Source organism: Podarcis muralis, chromosome 2 (assembly GCF_964188315.1).
Source record: "Podarcis muralis chromosome 2, rPodMur119.hap1.1, whole genome shotgun sequence".
Lineage (NCBI taxonomy): Eukaryota > Metazoa > Chordata > Lepidosauria > Squamata > Lacertidae > Podarcis > Podarcis muralis.
In genome coordinates, this window is record NC_135656.1 from 116,127,941 (window position 1) to 116,147,555 (window position 19,615).

The 19,615-nt window shown below is 43.8% G+C and overlaps 1 protein-coding gene across 1 annotated transcript; it reads right to left on the bottom strand.

Annotated features, from left to right (window-relative positions):
- Positions 1 to 3,392: 3,392 nt before the first annotated feature.
- On the bottom strand, positions 3,393 to 17,195 carry LOC114591027 (uncharacterized). The gene is given in 6 exon segments (XM_077923074.1): positions 3,393 to 4,926; positions 12,188 to 13,102; positions 13,282 to 13,368; positions 14,235 to 14,361; positions 14,670 to 14,751; positions 17,040 to 17,195. Coding segments are annotated over 5 exon segments (2,487 nt in total). The 5' UTR covers positions 14,685 to 14,751; positions 17,040 to 17,195; the 3' UTR covers positions 3,393 to 3,583.
- Positions 17,196 to 19,615: the final 2,420 nt, after the last annotated feature.

The window sequence follows — 19,615 nt, forward strand, 5'->3', positions numbered from 1 at the left end:
CGACGAAAGTGCTTCACCCAACAATATTGCGACGGCAGGCACTTATAGGGCAAAATATGGGGCGGGGGGGGGGGGACTGGGGCCCTAAAATTTACTTTGCTTGCTGCAGAAATGACTTCAAAACAATCCATTACAATGGCCCAGTTTACAGTGCTTTATTCAATGGGGGGACGGGACCCAAAATGTGTGCTTCGAGTGTATTTAATATTGCCACGTTGAAGAAGGAGAAGAAGAGGAGTTTGGATTTGATATCCTGCCTTTTACTCCCTTTAAGGAGTCTCAAAGCGGCTAACATTCTCCTTTCCCTTCCTCCCCCACAACAAACACTCTGTGAGGTGAGTGGGGCTGAGAGACTTCAAAGAAGTGTGACTGGCCCAAGGTCACCCAGCAGCTGCATGTGGAGGAGCGGAGACGCGAACCCGGTTCCCCAGATTACGAGACTACCGCTCTTAACCACTACACCACACTGGCTCTCAATTCACATTGGAAACAAAACTAGTTTACCTTTTGTCTCATGTAACCCCAAGCCTGAGGGACCCATCTTTTTAGAGAAGGAATAGGGAACTTCAGCTCCAGGGGCCAAATGTGGCCTTCTGGTCCCATCTAGTCCTCAGACTCTCTTGACAGACCACAAGTTTTCTGAGCTGGACCCTTCACACCAGCTTTGCTTCGCACCCACACCTGAATATGACCCTCAGGCAAAAACAAGTTTTGCCACCCATTTTAGAGCGTGAATCTGGGGCCATCTCCTTTTACAGAGATTACCCAGAATGCTGTACTTATTGCCTCCTCAGGCCTTCGCTTCTTATTTGTGTTCATTATTTTCATCAACCTCAGAAACTGTTAGGAAACACAAGCTACAGTACATTTTCTCCCTTAATGAAATCATTTCCATGTGCTGCTGAGGCACATCTTGGGAACAGCCTCCTGTTATCCTGTCATGGCACTCCACCTGTACCCTGGATCATCTACCATGAGGCAAAGTGAAATCTGGGCAAAACACGAGAGTTCCCCTCATGTTTTTATTCCTGCTTTTTGCTGCTACCAGGTGAAATATTTTGCCAGGCTGCCTTTTACTAAACATCCTAAAATAAACAATAGTTAAATATACTTCTTCTGTCTCTTCGAAAACACTTTGTGGTAGAGTATGAGGTTTGGCTTCGGGGTGGATATAAATTAAGAGACCACACAGTTTTATGAATTAAGTTCAAAGATTTACTGTAAGTTTAGAAAAGGCTGTTCTTAGAGGGAAAGGTTTAACATAAGAATGGTTACATACAGTCAAGGCTGGACAAGCAGCGTCATGTGATAGGACTCCATTATCACATGGGAATCTCATCCTAGATTCAGGATATTTCTGTCAAATCCTTTCGTATTGGGGAGGTGATATATTTCCGTTACAAAGCGACAGACCGCCACAGCATCCTAAGCTACCTTGCACCTGCCAACTGACATTCAGTGCTTTTCCAACTGCACTGGCTCCCGGTGGAGTACAGGGTCAGATTTAAGGTGCTGGTTTTGACCTTTAAAGCCATTCACAGCCTAGGACCCTCATACCTACGGGACCGCCTCTCCTGGTATGCCCCACGGAGGACCTTAAGGTCCATAAATAGCAACACCCTAGTGGTCCCGGGCCCTAAGGAAGTTAGATTAGTTTCAACCAGAGCCAGGGCCTTTTCAACACTGGCTCCGACCTGGTGGAACACTCTGTCTCATGAGACCAGGGCCCTGCGGGATCCGATTTCTTTCCGCAGGGCCTGTAAGACAGAGCTGTTCCGCCTGGCCTTTGGCTTGGAGCCAATTTGATTCCCTCCCTCTCTTTCTTTTTTCTTTCCTTCTCCTCCTGCGAGGAGGCTACATTTTAATATTTTATGTTGTATTATAATCTTGTTTTTAAGTTGTATTCATTCAACTTGTTTTTATTATTGCTTGTTAGCCGCCCTGAGCCCAGCCTTGGCTGGGGAGGGCGGGATATTAATAAAAATAATAATTATTATTATTAAGAGTGGAAGTGTAGCTGTAAGAAAGCTTCCCAATCTGGTCTAGTCTGAAGCCAAAGGGGGTCCCTTGTGTACTTCGAAACCCTGCAAGGTTATAATATAGTAATTTATTAATTATGCCCCACCCATCTGGCTGGGTTTCCAACAAAATAAAAAAGTGATTAAAAACTTCCCTAAACAGGGCTGCCTTCAGATGTCTTCTAAAAGTCAGATAGTATTTTATCTGTTTGACATCTGATGGGAGGGGGTTCCACCACCGAGAAGGCCCTCTGCCTGCTTCCCTGTAACCTCATATCTTGCAGGAAGTGAACCACCAGAAGGTCCTCAGAGCTGGTCCTCAGTGTCCAGGCTGAAAGATGAGGGTGGAGACATTCTGAAGCAGCTGGCTGTAGAAGTTTAAGCCTCCCCTGGCCTATAAGTTTTCATTCTGCAGCCCTTGTCACAGGGCCCAGTTACAACCTGGCCAGTGAGAGAAAGGGAGGCCCTCCTTTCTTGGGACCTTTCCACTGCTACCAGGTAGAAGTCTTTAATGTTCTGTGATGCCTCTCCACCAAACAGCCTAAGTTCCCCTGGGTCTTCTTGAGGACGCCCTTTACATAGGGTGGGGTTTAACTTTTAAGCATGGGGTGAGCAAAACAGCCAGCAAGGAAACTGCTAGGTTTCATTTGCTTTAAAAAACAAAAAAAGGAGACTCTTCAGAAAGAGGTTTTAACATCTAAATTGTTACGTCCATACAAAACTATCTCAAAGGAGCAAAAGGGTACTGAAAATAAAACCGGATAAATACACTTAGCTAGCCCACATCTCTCTAAACTGGTTAGTAGCTCTCCTATTTCTTCAAGTGCAAGGCTTGAATTCCACCTGCAGCACGGATTGTTTAAACTGACTGATAGCTGTTTTACGGGATTTCAGGCAGAAGTATCTCCTGGCCCTCCCTTGAGATGTCAGGGATTGAACCTGTGTCCTTCTGCTTGCAAGGTGCTATTCCACTGAGCTATGACTCTTTCACTCCAGGAAGCAAATTAACAACCCAAGGCTGCTGTTCCACTTAAGCAACAGAACTCCCCTCTCCCTTCCCTTGCAACCCCACTCCCAGGCTAGAGATGTGAAGGCCTGGATAAACTCTGGAATCCGCCCTCCCCCCACCCCAACATTTGTTTCCAAAATATTGGGGGAAACCAGGAAAAAATAAGGAAAAAACCCCTATGTCATGTCCCCCCAATTTCTAAGTTCTTTTCTGGGACTTCACATCTCTGCCCCGGGCTCTCTCAAGATTTGCTCCAAAGGATTGAGGGAGCTTCTACAATAGATGTTAGGAGCAGTTGGGGAGAGGAAGGCGAGGTCCCGTTGCATGAGCAGTGATGGATACAACTCCAAATTTCCAAACAGAACTGTATACAAGATTTATTTATTTTTTAAAAAAATGTTCAATTCCTTCAATGCTATTGGGAACTTTTGGCGTAGTTTCAGGTTCTCTTCCAGTTCCTGGTACTAATTGGTCTTCCATGGCATTAGTGCCTTTCCAGAATCAGTGCTGTGGATTCTGCTTTTATACCAGCTATACCCCTGATCCTGACTGAGTGCTAGCTAAGTTGGCCACTAGGTAAGAAAAATGGCACTAGGACAAGTTTCTCCCTCATGTGGGTTCTGTGAATTATAGTAAGGTTTCTGTTTTTGCTGGAGTTCTGACATTCCATGCATTTTTATGGTTTCTCACTTATGTGTATTCTTTGATGTGAAATAAGGTTACTTCTCTGAGTGAAGGCCTTTCCACACACCAAACATTTATAGGGTTTCTCTCCTGTGTGGGCTCTCTGGTGTGAAATAAGGTGACCTTTCTGTGTGAAGGTCTTTGTGCACACCAAGCATTCATAAGGCTTCTCTCCTGTGTGCCTTCTTTCATGTCTAACAAGATACACTCTTTCACAAAAACCTTTTCCACACTCCATACATTTATATGGTTTTTCCCCTGTGTGAGTTTTTTGATGTACAATAAGGCTTCTCCTATCACTGAAGCTCTTTCCACACTCCGTGCATTCATGTGGTTTTTGCCCTGTGTGGGTGTTTTGATGCACAGTAAGACTTCTCCTATCACTAAAGCTCTTTCCACACTCCATGCATTGATATGGTTTCTCCCCTGTGTGTGTTCTTTGATGTGAAATAAGGTTACTCCTCTGAGTGAAGGTATTTCCACACAACAAGCATTTATAGGGTTTCTCTCCTGTGTGGGTTCTCTGATGTGAAATAAGGTGATCTCTCTGAGTGAAGGTCTTTCTACATACCACACATTCATATGGTTTCTCCCCTGTGTGGGTTCTCAAATGTACATTAAGGCTCCCATTATGAGTAAAGCTTTTTCCACACTCCTTGCATTGATATGGCTTCTCCCCTGTGTGGGTTCTTTGATGTTTAGAACAAGCTCGTGAATCACTGAAGCTTTTTCCACACTCCATGCACTGATATGGTTTCTCTCCCGTGTGATTTCTTTGATGCCTTGCAAGATGTCCCCTTTCAATGAAGCTCTTTCCACATTCCATACATTTATATGGTTTCTCTCCTGTGTGTCTTCTTTGATGCCTAGCAAGATAACCTCTGTCAATAAAACTGTGTCCACACTCCATACACTGATATGGTTTCTCCCCTGTGTGGGTTCTTTGATGTGAAGTAAGGCTACGATGCACAGTGAAGCTCTTTCCACACTCCATGCACTTATATGGTTTCTCCCCTGTGTGGGTTCTCTGATGTACAAAAAGACTTCTTCTATCACTGAAGCTCTTTCCACACTCCAGGCATTCATACGGTTTCTCTCCTGTGTGGATTCTTTGATGTACAATGAGACTTCTCCTATCACTGAGGTTTTTCCCACACTCCATGCATTTAAAAGGTTTCTCCCCTGTGTGGGTTCTTTGATGTACAATGAAGTTTCCTCTCTTGTTGAAGCTCTTTCCACATTCTGTGCATTTATATAGGATCTGCCCTGTGTGGGTTCTGAAATGTCTATTTAATACAGATTTATCTTTGCATATTTCCCCATACACTATCCACTTTTTCAGTTGATTTCTTTTGTGGCCTTCTGGGTTTGGGACTTCATGGTCATCTGCACCTTGAGAAATAGAAAAATTCTTCCTCCCCTTCTTCAATCGGTATCCTTCTAGCCTATTTCCCCTCCTTTGATGTCCAAACATCTCTTCTTCTGCTTTATGCTGGCCTGTTTCCAGTGGCTCACTAGAACTCTTGTCCCGCTGATTAGCTATTTGGAGATAAAAGGAAAACACATATTTCCTGTTAGGACTTCAATGCTAAAAGCATCATGAGTTATCAAGCCCAATTACCCTTTTCTTTTTTTCTGATTTCCTAGGTTGTCCCATCCCCTCTCTGGACACCCTGCCGAAACCTATGTCACCTTTTGAATCTGTTACTCAACAGCATTAATGCCTTTCTTATTTATTTCCCATTGATTAAACAAGACACAGAAGTGTGTGCATGTGTGGATTACGCCCCCTCCTCTGATATAACAATGAAATGGGGTTCCACAAGGTTATGTAAAGTGGGGGGGAGGTATGAAACTGCAAGAAGGCTAGGAGAAGGGACACACCAAACTGAAAAAAAGATAACTGTTCTATGGATTTTATTAAATGGGCGGTAATTTTTTTAAAAAGTAGATTGTGAGAAAGAACACAGTTACATAGCCCAAAGCAGACTGGGGATATTCCAGTGCAGCAAAAGGGGAATGAGACGAGCAAATAAAAATGGTTATCACTGAAGGTATAGGGAAGTGGTCCCCAATACTTACCTCTCCTACTCCCAATGGGTCAACTTTGACAGGTGGATTGGGCCATTCACTTGTCAATCACCTGACATCACAATAACCCCTACACACAGCACTTTGGAGGCGCCACCCGTCAGCTGATTGTCAGGTGCAGGGAAGGTGGGCATGGTTTAACCCAAGCAGACCATATGGGGGCCATATGGGGAGGTCTTGCTGGCCTAATTAGGCCTGCGTGCCAGAGGGTCTTCACCTCTGTTTTAAGGTGGGGTGTGAAGGGATGTGCCTTTGTTTGCAAAACAGTTCTCTGCTTTTGCTAGCTGCTTTGACAAGGAAATTCAAAAGGTTGTGTGTGTGTGTCAAATACTCAACCCTGGAATCTGAGATCTAATGGGGAAATGGAACCTAAACACTGAAAGAGAGAGGGGAAACAGACTGTCCCATTAGGAAGGTGAGCAGAACATAAAGGAAGCCTTGCTTCATCAGGCCCAAGCCACTGGACATGCTTGCTGGGGCTGATGGGAGTTGTAGTTCTGCAACATCTAGAGCAGGCATAGGCAAACTTGGCCCTCCAGATATTTTGGGACTACAACTCCCATCATTCCTAGCTAACAGGACCAATGGTCAGGGATGATGGGAGTTGTAGTCCCAAAACATCTGGAGGGCCGAGTTTGCCTATGCCTGATCTAGAGAGCCAATGGTTCCCTAGTTTTAACTAAGGGAGACTTAGTGAGTGTCAAATCTACATCAGTGGGAAGGAGGAAGCCACAATTTATGTCTACCAGGAGTTTAAACACAGAATTAAGGAATGCCCTGAACACCCAGACAAGAACTGACCCATCACAGAGTCAATCTTTCTGCTTCCTCACAGTCCCTCAGAAGCGGATCTTCCCCTTTCTCTAGCCAGAGGTCTGATTTGGGAATTTCTTTAAAAGAAACAAGGCATTTCAAATTCACCCACTGCTCTGACCCTCTCCCAAATGTAGCGGGGGATTAGTCCGTTGCATCCCCTTCTTGTTGAGTATGACAGAGGCAACTGGGCTCAGCAGGATCCACCTAGCACCCAGTGTTCATTAAGTCCAGTTCATTGATAATGTAGCAGCAGCACCAACTTCAAATACTGGGCACCTCTCAACACGGTGTCCAGCATTCCCTCCGTGGCCTACGAACTGCCTCTGGGAAGCCCCCAAAGCGATACATGAAGACTGTGAAATGAAAGCATCCCAAAGGCTAAGGAAAGGGTTAATGCTCACAAGGTCTTCAGAGCCCTGTGACGTCATGTGCCTGAGGCAGTTATGGCAGTTGGTACAGTTATGAACCGTCCTAACAGTTAGAGCAGCAGGTCTGTTCTGCTGCGCTGCTCTCTGCCTCAGAGTTAAGTCAGTCTGTAACAGTATTTATCTTAGATCCAAAGCTATGTAAGATGCATTAGCAATAGGACTTGTCAACCAAGGGACAAGACATCCTTACCCAGAAACATTACATTTGCGTAATTTTCCAGCATCACTTCCTTGTAGAGAGCTCTCTGGCAGGGGCCCAGGAGATCCCACTCCCCCTTGCTGAAATACACGGCCACCTCCTCAAAGGACACCAGCCGCTGAAAGGAAGACAGGTTCTCTACTCAGAAATGAACTCTTATGTAGATAAAAGAATAAACGTATATCTGACAGGCTCCCAGCGTGAAAATAAAAGGACTAACCTGGTGGCTTTTTCTTTTTTATAATAATATTTTATTAAGTTTTAACAATAAGGAAATTCCAAAACAACAAACAAAGAACAATAAAAACACCAGAAAAATATAAAACACAATACAAAATTAGACAATACAAAAATACAAACATTTAACCTAACAAAGAAAAAAGAAAAAGAAAACAGAAAAAACAATTGAGCGCACAAAAAAGAAAAACACAAATCCCTCTTTTTTAATTTCTCATCTTTGATTAACTTATTTTCCTGGCTTCCTCACGCCTCCCTTTTTTGTATCCCTTTTTGAAAATTGATTCAGCAAATTCATTAACCTGGTAGCTTTATTGCTTTTGCTATTATTAATAACATTATTTATTAATCACTTTCTACATACAGTGGTACCTTGGTTCTCAAACGCTGAAAACCCGGAAGTAAGTGTTTCGGGTTTTGAACGTTTTTCGGAAGCCGAACGTCCAATGCGGCTATCAGCTATTGTTTCTGAGGTGCCTGCACCAATCAGAAGCTGTGCCTTTGTTTTAGAACATTTCAGAAGTGAAACAGACTTCTGGAATGGATTAAATTTGGTGCTTTTGTTTTAGCTATATATTTTGCGTTTTTGTTTTTGAGGCTTTTTTGGTTAATTTGTTGTTGTGACTCTGTGGAACCCAGTTCAGCTACTGATTGATTGACTGATTGTGTGACTGTGGAAATAAAAGCCCCCCCATCAAAACAATGACTATCAACAGTGCAGGTAAGAAAAAAAAAAAGATTTAAATGTTATCATATACAATCTTATTTATTTGATAGTACAGTACATTAATTATTGCTTTCATTTTATGGATCAATGGTCTCATTATATAGTAAAATTCATGTTAAATTGCTGTTTTAGGGGTTGTTTTTAAAAGTTTGGAAAGGATTAATCCGTTTTGCATTACTTTCTGTGGGAAAGCGCGCCTTGGTTTTGGAACGCTTTGGTTTTGGAACGGACTTCTGGAACGGATTAAGTTTGAGAACCAAGGTACCACTGTACATCCTGAGATGTTGTACAAAACGTAATGCAAAGTGGACACCGATGGCAGAGAGCTTTGCAAAATCTAGCTAGGAAAGCTTTTATTTTTTTCTGCAGGACTGTAGACATCACACAAGAGACACTGCAGAGTTCATAGCTTAAGTTGGGTCACCTAGACATTTTGTAGCAGCAACAGAGAAGGGGCAGCGCACGTTTCCTGCGAACCTCGCAGCCCAACACAGAGGTAGGCACCCAGGCTGTGCCCTGCCTGTCTCCACAAGGAGCCTGCCTCTTACCTGAGATGGGTCCATGGCAGAAATTTCCACTCCAGCTCCAGGAAGCGATGATCCAGATTGGGCCTCTGATGCCATTGTTCTGTCATGGGGGGAGAGGGAGAGAAAGAAGAGGTAAACCAGGCCATCTCTGGGACATGGCTGGACAGAAAACCCCAATCTGGGGGCAACTGAGAAGTGGAGTTATTCACATTTCAGCTGAACGGTGAGGGCAAGACTTTCACCCTTTGGTTTCCCGGCTTTTCACATAATTAAAATGAATTTCACTTCGCCCTCCTTTAAATTTATTCCATATTGTCCTGCGTGGGACTCTCTTGTCTCTCTCTCTCTCTCTCTCTATCTCTCTCTCTCACACAAACACACACACCCTCAATCAATCCAAACATATTGATGTCGTTCAAAGGAACATAAGCTGTTTTTTTTATACAAAAGCACAGGCGGAGTGGGGAGGGAATAGGTATCTAATCTGAGGCTATTCACAACATGTATCTGGGGTTGTGAGCATCAACATTTAATAATAATAATAATAATAATAATAATAATAATAATAATAATAATAATAATAATAATAACTTATACCCCCCTATCTGATTATGCTTGGGGGTTGGAGGTGGGGTGACAGAGGGAAAATTGGAGGTGGGGTGACCCACCACCACCCAAGGGCCTTTCCCTTCCCGCGCGTGCGTAAAAACCACGGTCGCCCAGAACAAGGGGGAAGAGAGGCTTCAAAGTGCAGCTGTTGGGTGGGCGCCTCCTTTTGCAGCTGGATTTGGGCGCGTCAGCCTCAAACATTAAGACGACTCCCCTCCCCAGCCTCCCCCCCAAATGCAAGCTCCGCGTCTCCCGCCGCCGCCCGCCGCCCGCCGCGTGGTACCTCGTCGCCTCTTTCGTCTCCTGCCCGCCGCTCCTCGCCTGGGAATCCCGACGACGAGCCTCTTTCCTCCCAATCCAAATGGAGGTGCGTCGGCGACGGTCTTCCCCCAGTTCCAAAACTTCCTGCCTCTCTAGGAACCACAGCTCGGTTTGTTTAACCCTCGCAGGGCTGCATCTCTCAGCTCCTCCCTGCGCGCGCGCGTCGTTCTTCGTTCCAGATGGAAGCAAATATTGAAGGGTTGTGGTTGCTTTTGATGCATTTATACATCAAATTTATGCATCCGTCAAACCAGGGAGCAGTTCAGCCACAAAGCATATGGGGAATCTTATGCAAACAGCATATGGGAAATCTTATGCAAACAGATGGAGTTGTGCTTTCCAACTCAGGGTAACTGAACCCAGAATTATAAATGAATATATAATATAATGATAATTATTAGTTTCCTTCTTTCCCCCCCAAAACATGTTAAAGCCTTTAACAAATAAAGGGAAGAAATTTCTGTCTCTTACAATACTACATAAATATATTCAATCTCCACCCCCAACTTAGATTTTGCACTTTGGATCTATTATGTTTTTGCCATCACTGCATGGTCCCAACAAATTTTTGCAGAGTCCTTCAGTGATAGGTCTTTTAAAAAATGTTTTTGGTTGTAAGGAATTCAAGCCTGCTGTTCTTTTTGTGACTGGACAACATTTAGCTCGGTGAGTCTATGTTTGGTAAAGAAGCACATAAACTGCTGTTGGAAACCCAAAGAATTTTATTTTTATTTTACTGAAAATGTCAGGCAAAGCTAAATAATAATAATAATAATAATAATAATAATAATAATAATAATAATAATAATAGCAAGTACTTAGCAATCATTTTTAATGATTTCTATGCAATTTTACACACATTTTGCTTACCAAGCAAATGATATCCATTTAACCAAAATATCTTTTGAATTCTCAAGTCATGTTACAACTTTTTAGCATCCCTCATTTTTTGAATTGGAAAGTTGAACAATTCAACACACGCTAATACACCAGTATAGATGTACAGTGCAACTTCCTGTGGCGTGTCACGTCACGACTCTGGGCCAAAGATCTCAAAATATCACTCCCCTGTATACAAGTTCAGGTCTATAGCATGTGGTCAGCAGAAACACCATTAGGCTTGGTGACATCTGACAGTCAGATCCTTAATCTGCCCCAGTCCACAGGAAGGTTTCTGACCAGAAGCTGAAATCAGCTTGTATAATGTATTTAAACTACAATAGCAGGAAATAAGTGAATTTCAGTTTATGAAGCACATCTACATAATAATATTATCAAAAACAGTGATATGCCACGTTGCACAAAAAAGGAATCCTGGGAAAGGGAAACTGTGAATGCAAGGGGAAAAAATAGGATACAAGAATTACACAGGACACAAAATATGAAGAGGACAATAATTATACTGAAATAGAAGGAAATTTTGAAGCACTGAATAAAATGTCTATTAGAAGCCATATGGTATACAAACTAGTAATGATTTCATTTACTAAATTACTCCCAACAGGTCAAGCCGGTCAGTGGCCCTGCTACATTTCCACTATTCAGTCACTTTTTAAAAAACGTTAAGACATGAATTTTATAACTGCCTTTGTAAGCAGGAGTTTGAAAGGTTCTGTGCATTCTTTGGAGATTTAAGAGGTGAATCTAGGATCCAAAGAGCTTAGATGGGGAGGGCAAATTATACATGTATACACACAGAGACACCCTTCTTATTTCATGCTAAAAGCTACAAAAAGCTAAGTCTGATCAAAATTATTCCTGAAGCCCCATATCCAAAAGGACTGGTTCAGAGGGAAATGGCAAGAAACCAGCTTGAAACTCTTTGAAAGAGAGGGTGAAAGGTCAGCTGGGCTCCAAAATGCTGCAGAAGAGAGAGAAATCTAGTAGCCAACCTGAAGTTCAGCAAGCAAATGGAGTGAGTGGGAAAGGTTTGCCAACACAGAATTTGTGAGTTTTTGCCATGGATTCAAAATGTGGCCTGGCCATATTTTACTTGAAGAATGAAAAAGGGATTAGGAAGATCTGAAGGACTCTTTAATGCTTTTTACTGTTTATATTACTGTCCATATACATATGTGTGTGTGTGTCTAAATTAAAGAGCTTATAAGAATACTATGGGACTATATAAATTAACACTGAACCAGTAGCCTCACCAGATGCGTCCATTCTGACAAGAGAATATCTATCACTTCAGATGACAACCTAGCTCCTAACCCAGGTGTGAGAAATGTAACTTAGATAACTTTCTCCCATGTATTTTTTAAAAAAAATGTGTATTAAACATTTGTTTCTCAAGTTATTTCAATGCGGCATGCATTTTTATGGTTTCCCTTTATGGGGGTTCTCTGATGTGAAGCAAGGCTTCGCCGAACAGAAGTATTTCCACAAAATCTGCATTTATATGGTTTTTCTCTTAGATGGGGAATCCCCCCCCCAAAGTATATAAAGGCTTCCACCAGTGCCGAACTTTTTCTAGTCTATACATTCATGTGGGTTCTTTCATGTTTTCTAAGAGTTCCACCATCACGGAAGCTCTTTCCACAGGCCATACATTTATATGGTTTCTCGCCTGTGTGGATTCTTTTATGTTTAGTAAGACTTCCATTCACACTAAAACTTTTTCCACACTCTTCACACTTATACGGTCTCATTCCTGTGTGGGTTCTTGCATGTATGACAAGATTCCCACTGTCGCGGAAGCTCTTTCCACATTCCATACATATGTATGGTTTCTCCCCCGTGTGCTTTCTTTCATGTGTTTTAAGGCTTCCACTCACGCTGAAGCTTTTCCCACATACCAAGCATTTATATGGTTTCTCCCCTGTGTGAGTTCTTTCATGCTCACTAAGAGTTCCACTGTTTCTGAAGCTCTTTCCACACTCCATGCACTTATATGGTTTCTCCCCTGTGTGGATTCTTTTATGTGCTTTAAGGTTTCCATTTGCACTGAAGCTCTTCCCACATTCCAAGCATTTATATGGTCTCTCCCCTGTGTGAGTTCTTTTGTGTTCAGTAAGACTACCCCTATCTCTAAAGCTCTTTCCACACTCCATGCACTTGTATGGTTTCTCCCCTGTGTGGGTTTTGCAGTGTCTAGTGAGAGTTCCCCTATCTCTAAAGCTCTTCCCACACTTCATGCAATCGTATAGTTTCACCCCCGTGGGGGTTCTGTGGTATCTATTTAGTACTGATTTATCTTTGATCATTTCCCCAAAGACGGGACACTTTTTTAGTTGCTTTCTTTGGTGATATTCTGGGTCCAGAAGTTCAAGGTCACCAGCACCCAGAGAAGTAGAGGATTCTTTCCTTCCATTCTTTGATTGATTTCCCTCAGCTCTCTTTTGTCCTGATGGATTTCCAAGCATCTCCTTTCCTGCTTTCTGCTTGCATGTTCCTGCTGGCTCACTATAGTTTTCACTGTTGTACTGATCACCTCCTTGGAGGGGAAAAAACACAGGAAAAAAGCCAATTTTGTTAGGACTTCAAAGCCAAAATCAAGGATTTCATTAGACATCAAGACTGATTACCCCTGACAAGTTTAAAGAGCAAGATCATCAAGGAATCTGCCTGAATACCCAGACAAGACCAGGTCCCACCACAAACTGAAGCACATACCTGCCAATCTCTCTCCTTCCTCGCAGATCCAGACAAATGGCTCTTCACCTCCTTCCAGCCGGGAGATGAGGTCTGGTTTGGGAATTTCTTTCAAAGAAACAGACAAAATATTCAAGCATTCTCTCATTCATTAATTGCCTTCCAAATATATGAGTTGAGGTACAGAACATAGCAAGAACAGTTAGAAAGTGGGTGCTTTCCAACGAAAGTTGGTTAAAGGCACTCCGAGCCACCAAAGACCCGTGTCTGTAGGGGAAGAGGTGGACCCAGGAGCACCCCTAAACTGCGCACTTGCTCCTTCACAGAAAGTGCAACAAGGAAGGTCAGTTACTGACTTCCCGGACTCAGGGCACTCATCCACCAAGCCTCTGTCTTGTCAGGATTCAGATTCAGTTTATTTGTTCTCATCCAGTCCACCACTGTATCCAGACTCCAGACTAGGGCCTTCTGCCACTCCCAGTTAGGATGTTACAAAGAAAAAGAGTTGGGCATTATTAGGCAATTACTGAAGGATGCAATGGAAGCAGCGAAGTAGGCCCTCTCCACAGCTTCACTGCCACACGGCAGACACGGTTGTGCTCTTTAGCTTATAACCGCAGTGGGACTTTTGTCACTTGTGTTGTAGCCATCATCTGTCTAGTTTCATGGCACATAGTTCCTCAGTATACCAGGTAGCCAGAAATACTCCACAGCATCAGAAAGGCTGCTCATATCCATGCTCCTCTGCATTATGCTATTCTGTGGCTAGTCACCAGCTCTAACCACCGAAAAAATCCCCCCAAGCATTCAGGAATCCATTGCACTCCATAGGTCTCTCGGGGCAGATGATCCTAACTGGTTCCTCATTCCTACGGGAAATTGGAAATGGAAGCCCAAACTTCACCAGGAAGTGGTCTGGCCATGACAATGGGGCTTTATTTTCTTTTTCTCAACAAATGAATAAACATCCTTACCTGGAGAGGCGACACTCTCATAATTCTCCAGCATGACTTCCTTGTAGAGAGCTCTTTGGCTTGGACCCAGGAGATCCCACTCCCCCTTGCTGAAATACACGGCCACTGCTTCAAAGGACACCAACTGCTGGGGGAAACAACAGCACACCATAATGGCCTATACTCAGAAATGTACTCCTCATGTATACAAAATTATCTGTGTATTAAACAGGGCTCCCAGTTTGAAAGGGGAAGGACTAACCGAGTGGGTTTGTGTACACTTCCTATTTTTTTTCTGCAGGACTCAAGGCATCATGCAAGGGATACTGCAGAGTTCATAGCCTTACTTGGTCAACTTGACATCTCCTAAGAACAAAAGCTAAAGAGGCACATTCCTTGAAGATCTAACACCACCAAGGTGTCCCCAATCTCTCTCCACGAGGATCCCTCTCCTACCTGAGATGAGTGCATGGCAGCTCCTTCCGCTGTGTCACAAGAAGTTATGGCCCAGACGGCACTCCTGGTGCCATTGTTCTGCCTGTGGGGGAGACAAAAGTGAGGAAAGAGAGTCTGGGTCTAGGGGCAGCAGTGAAATTGTGTCATTCATGTCCCCATTTGAGGGCGGGGTAGAGAAGGAAAGGTGACGAGAACAGTTTCATCCTTTGGGAAACTCATTCAGATTTCATGGCTTGGACCATGTAAATAACTGGAAAGAAGGGTTCGGAGGCTGCAGCAAGTGCAGAATGTGGCTGCTAGGTTGGTGAGTGGGCAGCCAATGGGACCTTGTGATACCAATCCTGAAAGCACTGCACTTGAGCTACTGGACCGCATTCAAGGTGTCAGTAAAGGTAAAGGTACCCCTGCCCGTATGGGCCAGTCTTGCCAGACTCTAGGGTTGTGCGCTCATCTCACTCTAGAGGCCGGGAGCCAGCGCTGTCCGGAGACACGTGGCCAGCGTGACAAGCTGCATCTGGCGAGCCAACACAGCACACGGAACGCCGTTTACCTTCCCGCTGGTAAGTGGTCCCTATTTATCTACTTGCACCCGGAGGTGCTTTCGAACTGCTAGGTTGGCAGGCGCTGGGACCGAACGATGGGAGCGCACCCCGCTGCGGGGATTTGAACCGCCGACCTGACGATCGGCAAGTCCTAGGCGCTGAGGTTTTACCCACAGCGCCACCTGCGTCCCTGGTGTCAGTACCAGCACATAAAACCCTAAATGGCTAGGGACTTGAAGTACGTAAAAGAGTGCCTTTCCAGTCATCTCAGCTCTTACAACTGGCAGGTGAGGCTTTGCTGGTGCTGCTGCAACCAAGGGCTGCCCTGCTGGTGCTGCCCTGTGACAGGGCCTTTCCAGCGGTGGTTCCCCAGTTGTGGAATGACCTCCCTAGTGAAGTGCACCTGTCTCAATCACTATTAACTTTCAGGAAGAATTTTCCTGTTTACTCAGGCCTTTGTTGTGTAAGGACTACTGTTCCGGGCAATCTTGAGCACACTGGATGAAATAAATGTTTTCAGTCATGTTTTTAACTGTAACTGCTTTTAGAAGTTTCTTATTGCAATTGTCTTCAGAACGCTTTTACTGTTTTCCAGTTTTGTTTTTGAAATGCTGATGTGTTTGCCACCCTGGGCTCCTTCAGCAAGAAGGGGGAAGATATAAATTAAATTCAATAAATAAATAAAACAATTTAGTCTCTGCCTTTGACAGTAGCTTTAGAAAACAGGAGCCTGGTTGGTTTCAACACACAAATCCCTTACTTGTGCCTTGCTCTACTTTGAACTTTTTCCACAAAAAAGTTAGATGAAAAATTCCTTTTATACTCTGTTGTCCATTGTAAAGGCCTTTGGTTATATACAATTAAAATTGATTGATTGATTGACAGTGGCCAACCAGATGCCTCTTGGGGGAAAAACAGAAGCTGGATTTGAGTACAAGAGCACTCTCCAGAAACTGGTTTTCAGAAGCATTGCTCCCTCCAACTGTGGAAACAGAACATAGCCATCGTGAGGAGTACCCATGACAGGCCTCTCCTCCATGAATTTATCTGATCCTCTTTTGAAGCCATTAAGTTTCATGGCTATCGCTGCCTCCTGTGGGAGAGAGTCCCATAGATTGTGCAATAGCAAGTCAAAGTAAGCAAAAGATTACACAGCTGCACAAACACTTATAAAACATTACAGCTTATGGTTAATTTTTCTTATTCTTTATATTCTTAAAATGGAGTTCTTATTTCCTTGGATACACATTTTAAATCTACTTAATTAGTAGATTGTTAAATTCCACCTTGATTGTTTCTATTGTTTTTGTAAAGAACTATGCAGAAATTTTGGTTTTAGTATGCTGGCCGTTTGTCTGTAATAATAAACATTCAACGTCCCGCAGTTTGCACGTGAATCTGCTTCAGTGGACTTAAGAGAAAAGTGGTTTGCTGGGGGGGTGGAAAGCCTTTTTCTAACCACGTTCTCCCTGCCATGCAGAATTTTCTTAACATGCCACTTCTTACCTCTCTATTTAGCTGTAATTCTAATTAGTGCTTAATTGTCTTTTAATGAATATTCCACTCCCCCACTCCCCAATGTTGGAAAAGGTCAGGATAGAAATAAATATAACAATAGCAATATTTTTCTTGAAACTAAGTAGTCCCGAAAGCTCCAAGCTTTGCTCCTTGCAGGGTGGGGGAGTCGTTCCCCGCCCTTGGTCGTTTTTTATTGCCCTTTTCTGAATCTCTTCCACCGCCTTCCTCCTCCCTATGGAGACGAGGGGCTTCCCTTCCCCGAAATAGCAGGGCCTCGGCCTCCCTTCCTCGCAAGCGGGGCAGCCTTTACCTTCCTGCCGGGCCCGTTACGCGCACAAAGCTCTCCTTTCCGCACGAAGGAATCCCAGGAAGCCTCTTTCCCTTCCGGAATAACAATCATAAAAATACTGTAATAACAACAACAACCATACAAGTGCGTCCGATATTACCGTCCCCGTTGTGACATTTCCTGCCTCTCTAGGAACCAGGTCTCTGTAGGTTTAACCCTTGGAGGACTAGAATCTCATTCTCTAGCATGGGTAGGCAAAGTAAGGCCCGGGGGCCGGATCTGGCCCAATCGCCTTCTAAATCCGGCCCGCAAATCAGTGTGTTTTTACATGAGTAGAATGTGTCTTTTTATTTAAAAGGCACCTCTGGGTTATTTGTGGGGCATAGGAATTTGTTCATTTACCCACCCCCCCACAAAATATAATCCGGCCCCCACAAGGTCTGAGGGATAGTGGACCGGCCCCCTGCTGAAAAAGTTTGCTGACCCCTGCTCTAGAGAGTTTTGCCCGTGCGCAGAACTTTTAAGCTGGCATGTAGCTGGGAGGAATGTTAAAAAAAAAAAAAAGCAGAAAGAGGTCTGCCCCAATCACATATGAAGAAGGGGGAGAGAGAGACCAATTTTTAGAGCAAAGGGAAAACGTGTGTTTTGGAGGGAGGGAAAACTAACCTCATCCAAAGGCAAAAAATCGTAAGAGCTGGAAGGAACCTTGGAGATCTTCCTCTAGCCAGTTCTGGGCACCACAATTTATGAAGGATGTTGACAAGCTGGAATGTGTACAAAGGAGGACAACAAAAATGATCAAGGGTCTGGAAACCAAGCCTTATGAGGAACGGTTGAAGGAGCTGGGTACGTTTAGCATGGAGAAGACATGGAGAAGAGATATGATAGCCACCTTCAAATATCTCAAGGGCTGTCACATGGAAGAGGGAACAAGCTTGATTTCTCCTGCACTGGAGGGTAGGACTCAAAGTTACAAGAAAGGAAATTCCAACTAAACATCAGGTAGAATTTTCTGGCAGAAAGAGCCGTTTGACAGTGGAATGGTCTCCCTTGGGAGGTGGTGGACTCTCCTTCCTTGGAGGTTTTTAAGCAGAGGTTGGACGCCCGTCCATCATGGATGCTTTAGCTGAGATTCCTGCATTGCAGGGGTTGGGCTAGATGACCCTTGGGGTCCTTCCAACTGTGATTCTGTGAGGACAATCACATATTGTTGCGAACAGGGTTTTTCAACTCTAACAAATATGAAAGATCAGAAGAGAAAGGCTTCTTTGTGTTGATGAAAAGATCTCAAAGCCACACAAATGGCCCGGATGAGAGGGTCAATATTGCAAAACAGTTGGAAGCCCTTGATCATTTGTTAGCTGAAGAGGGAGGGGTATGTCAAAAAACTCAGTTGGCCTGACTGTGTCTGAGGGTAGTCCTTCTAGGACGTTGTCACAAACTGTCACCTGTACAATGACCCCAAATTTCTGCCAGTTACCACTTACCGTTTTCCTTTGGTAAACAGAAATAATCTCGGGCATAAAATTACCCAGAAATGCATTGAATTTTGCCATTAGGCAATGTTTCCCTCTCTTCTCAGTTTTGTTTTCTGTGTGTTTTTGCAACCTTTCATTTATTCTTGTACAATAAAGAACAGCAGCTTTTGTCCTCCACATGTAATGAATGAAATGAAATGTTGTAAAACTACACAGAATTTTTTTTGTTGCCCTCCACCCCCAAATCTCTGAGCTACAAGAGAATCCAGGCATTCCAATGCTTACCCATCCTCCCGATTCCTTGGAATAAAGACGACGGTTATCTTTAGGATATATGGTTTTATTTGCACATATATACAGCCTTAATAAAGGATGCAGGGGCTCACAGCACAAACACTCAGATCTTGCCTTCCCATTAGGTTTCCAGGGTCAGTCTCCAGCTTCCAGCATCACACACCAAAAACAAACTCCCCCTAGGATGACTCAGCTTGCAATCAGGTGAGGGGTGGGTGGTGAGGTGCTTATCCCTTCCTGGAAGCATCTTCTGTTGTCACTACGCCAACACATACCGTATCTTCCTACCTAACTCTTCAAGATGCTGATGAGACCAGTCAGGGCAATTACTTTAACAAAGGTCTTGACTTGTTCCACCAGGTTTTCTCTTGTAGATTCTAACCTTTCTTCACGGAGCTAAGAAGGCAGAAAACCCAGTGGGAATAATCTAGTTGCATGTCTACCTAGCTGAATCTCCTAGAGCATGTGGCCCTCCAGGCCTTTTTGGTGGCCCTCAGCAACGATTGATACTCCCCCTCCCAGCCACCTAGCAAGTAACAAGGAGGGCTCATAAGGAGCAGAAATACCTGTATCTCCTGGGCCTTTGTTGAGATAACAGCTCATCGCAGGTCTTCTTTGGGCAGCCCTAGTTATTTTGGGGCCTTGGTTGCCTTTGGGGCCCTCTCTCCCTGCGCATCAGTATGTATAATAATAATAATAATAATAATAATAATAATAATAATAATAAATTTTATTTATACCCCACCCCACCCCCAGCCAAGACCGGGCTCTGGGTGGCTAACACCCAATATAAAAACAAATTGATTGAAATACAACTTAAAAACA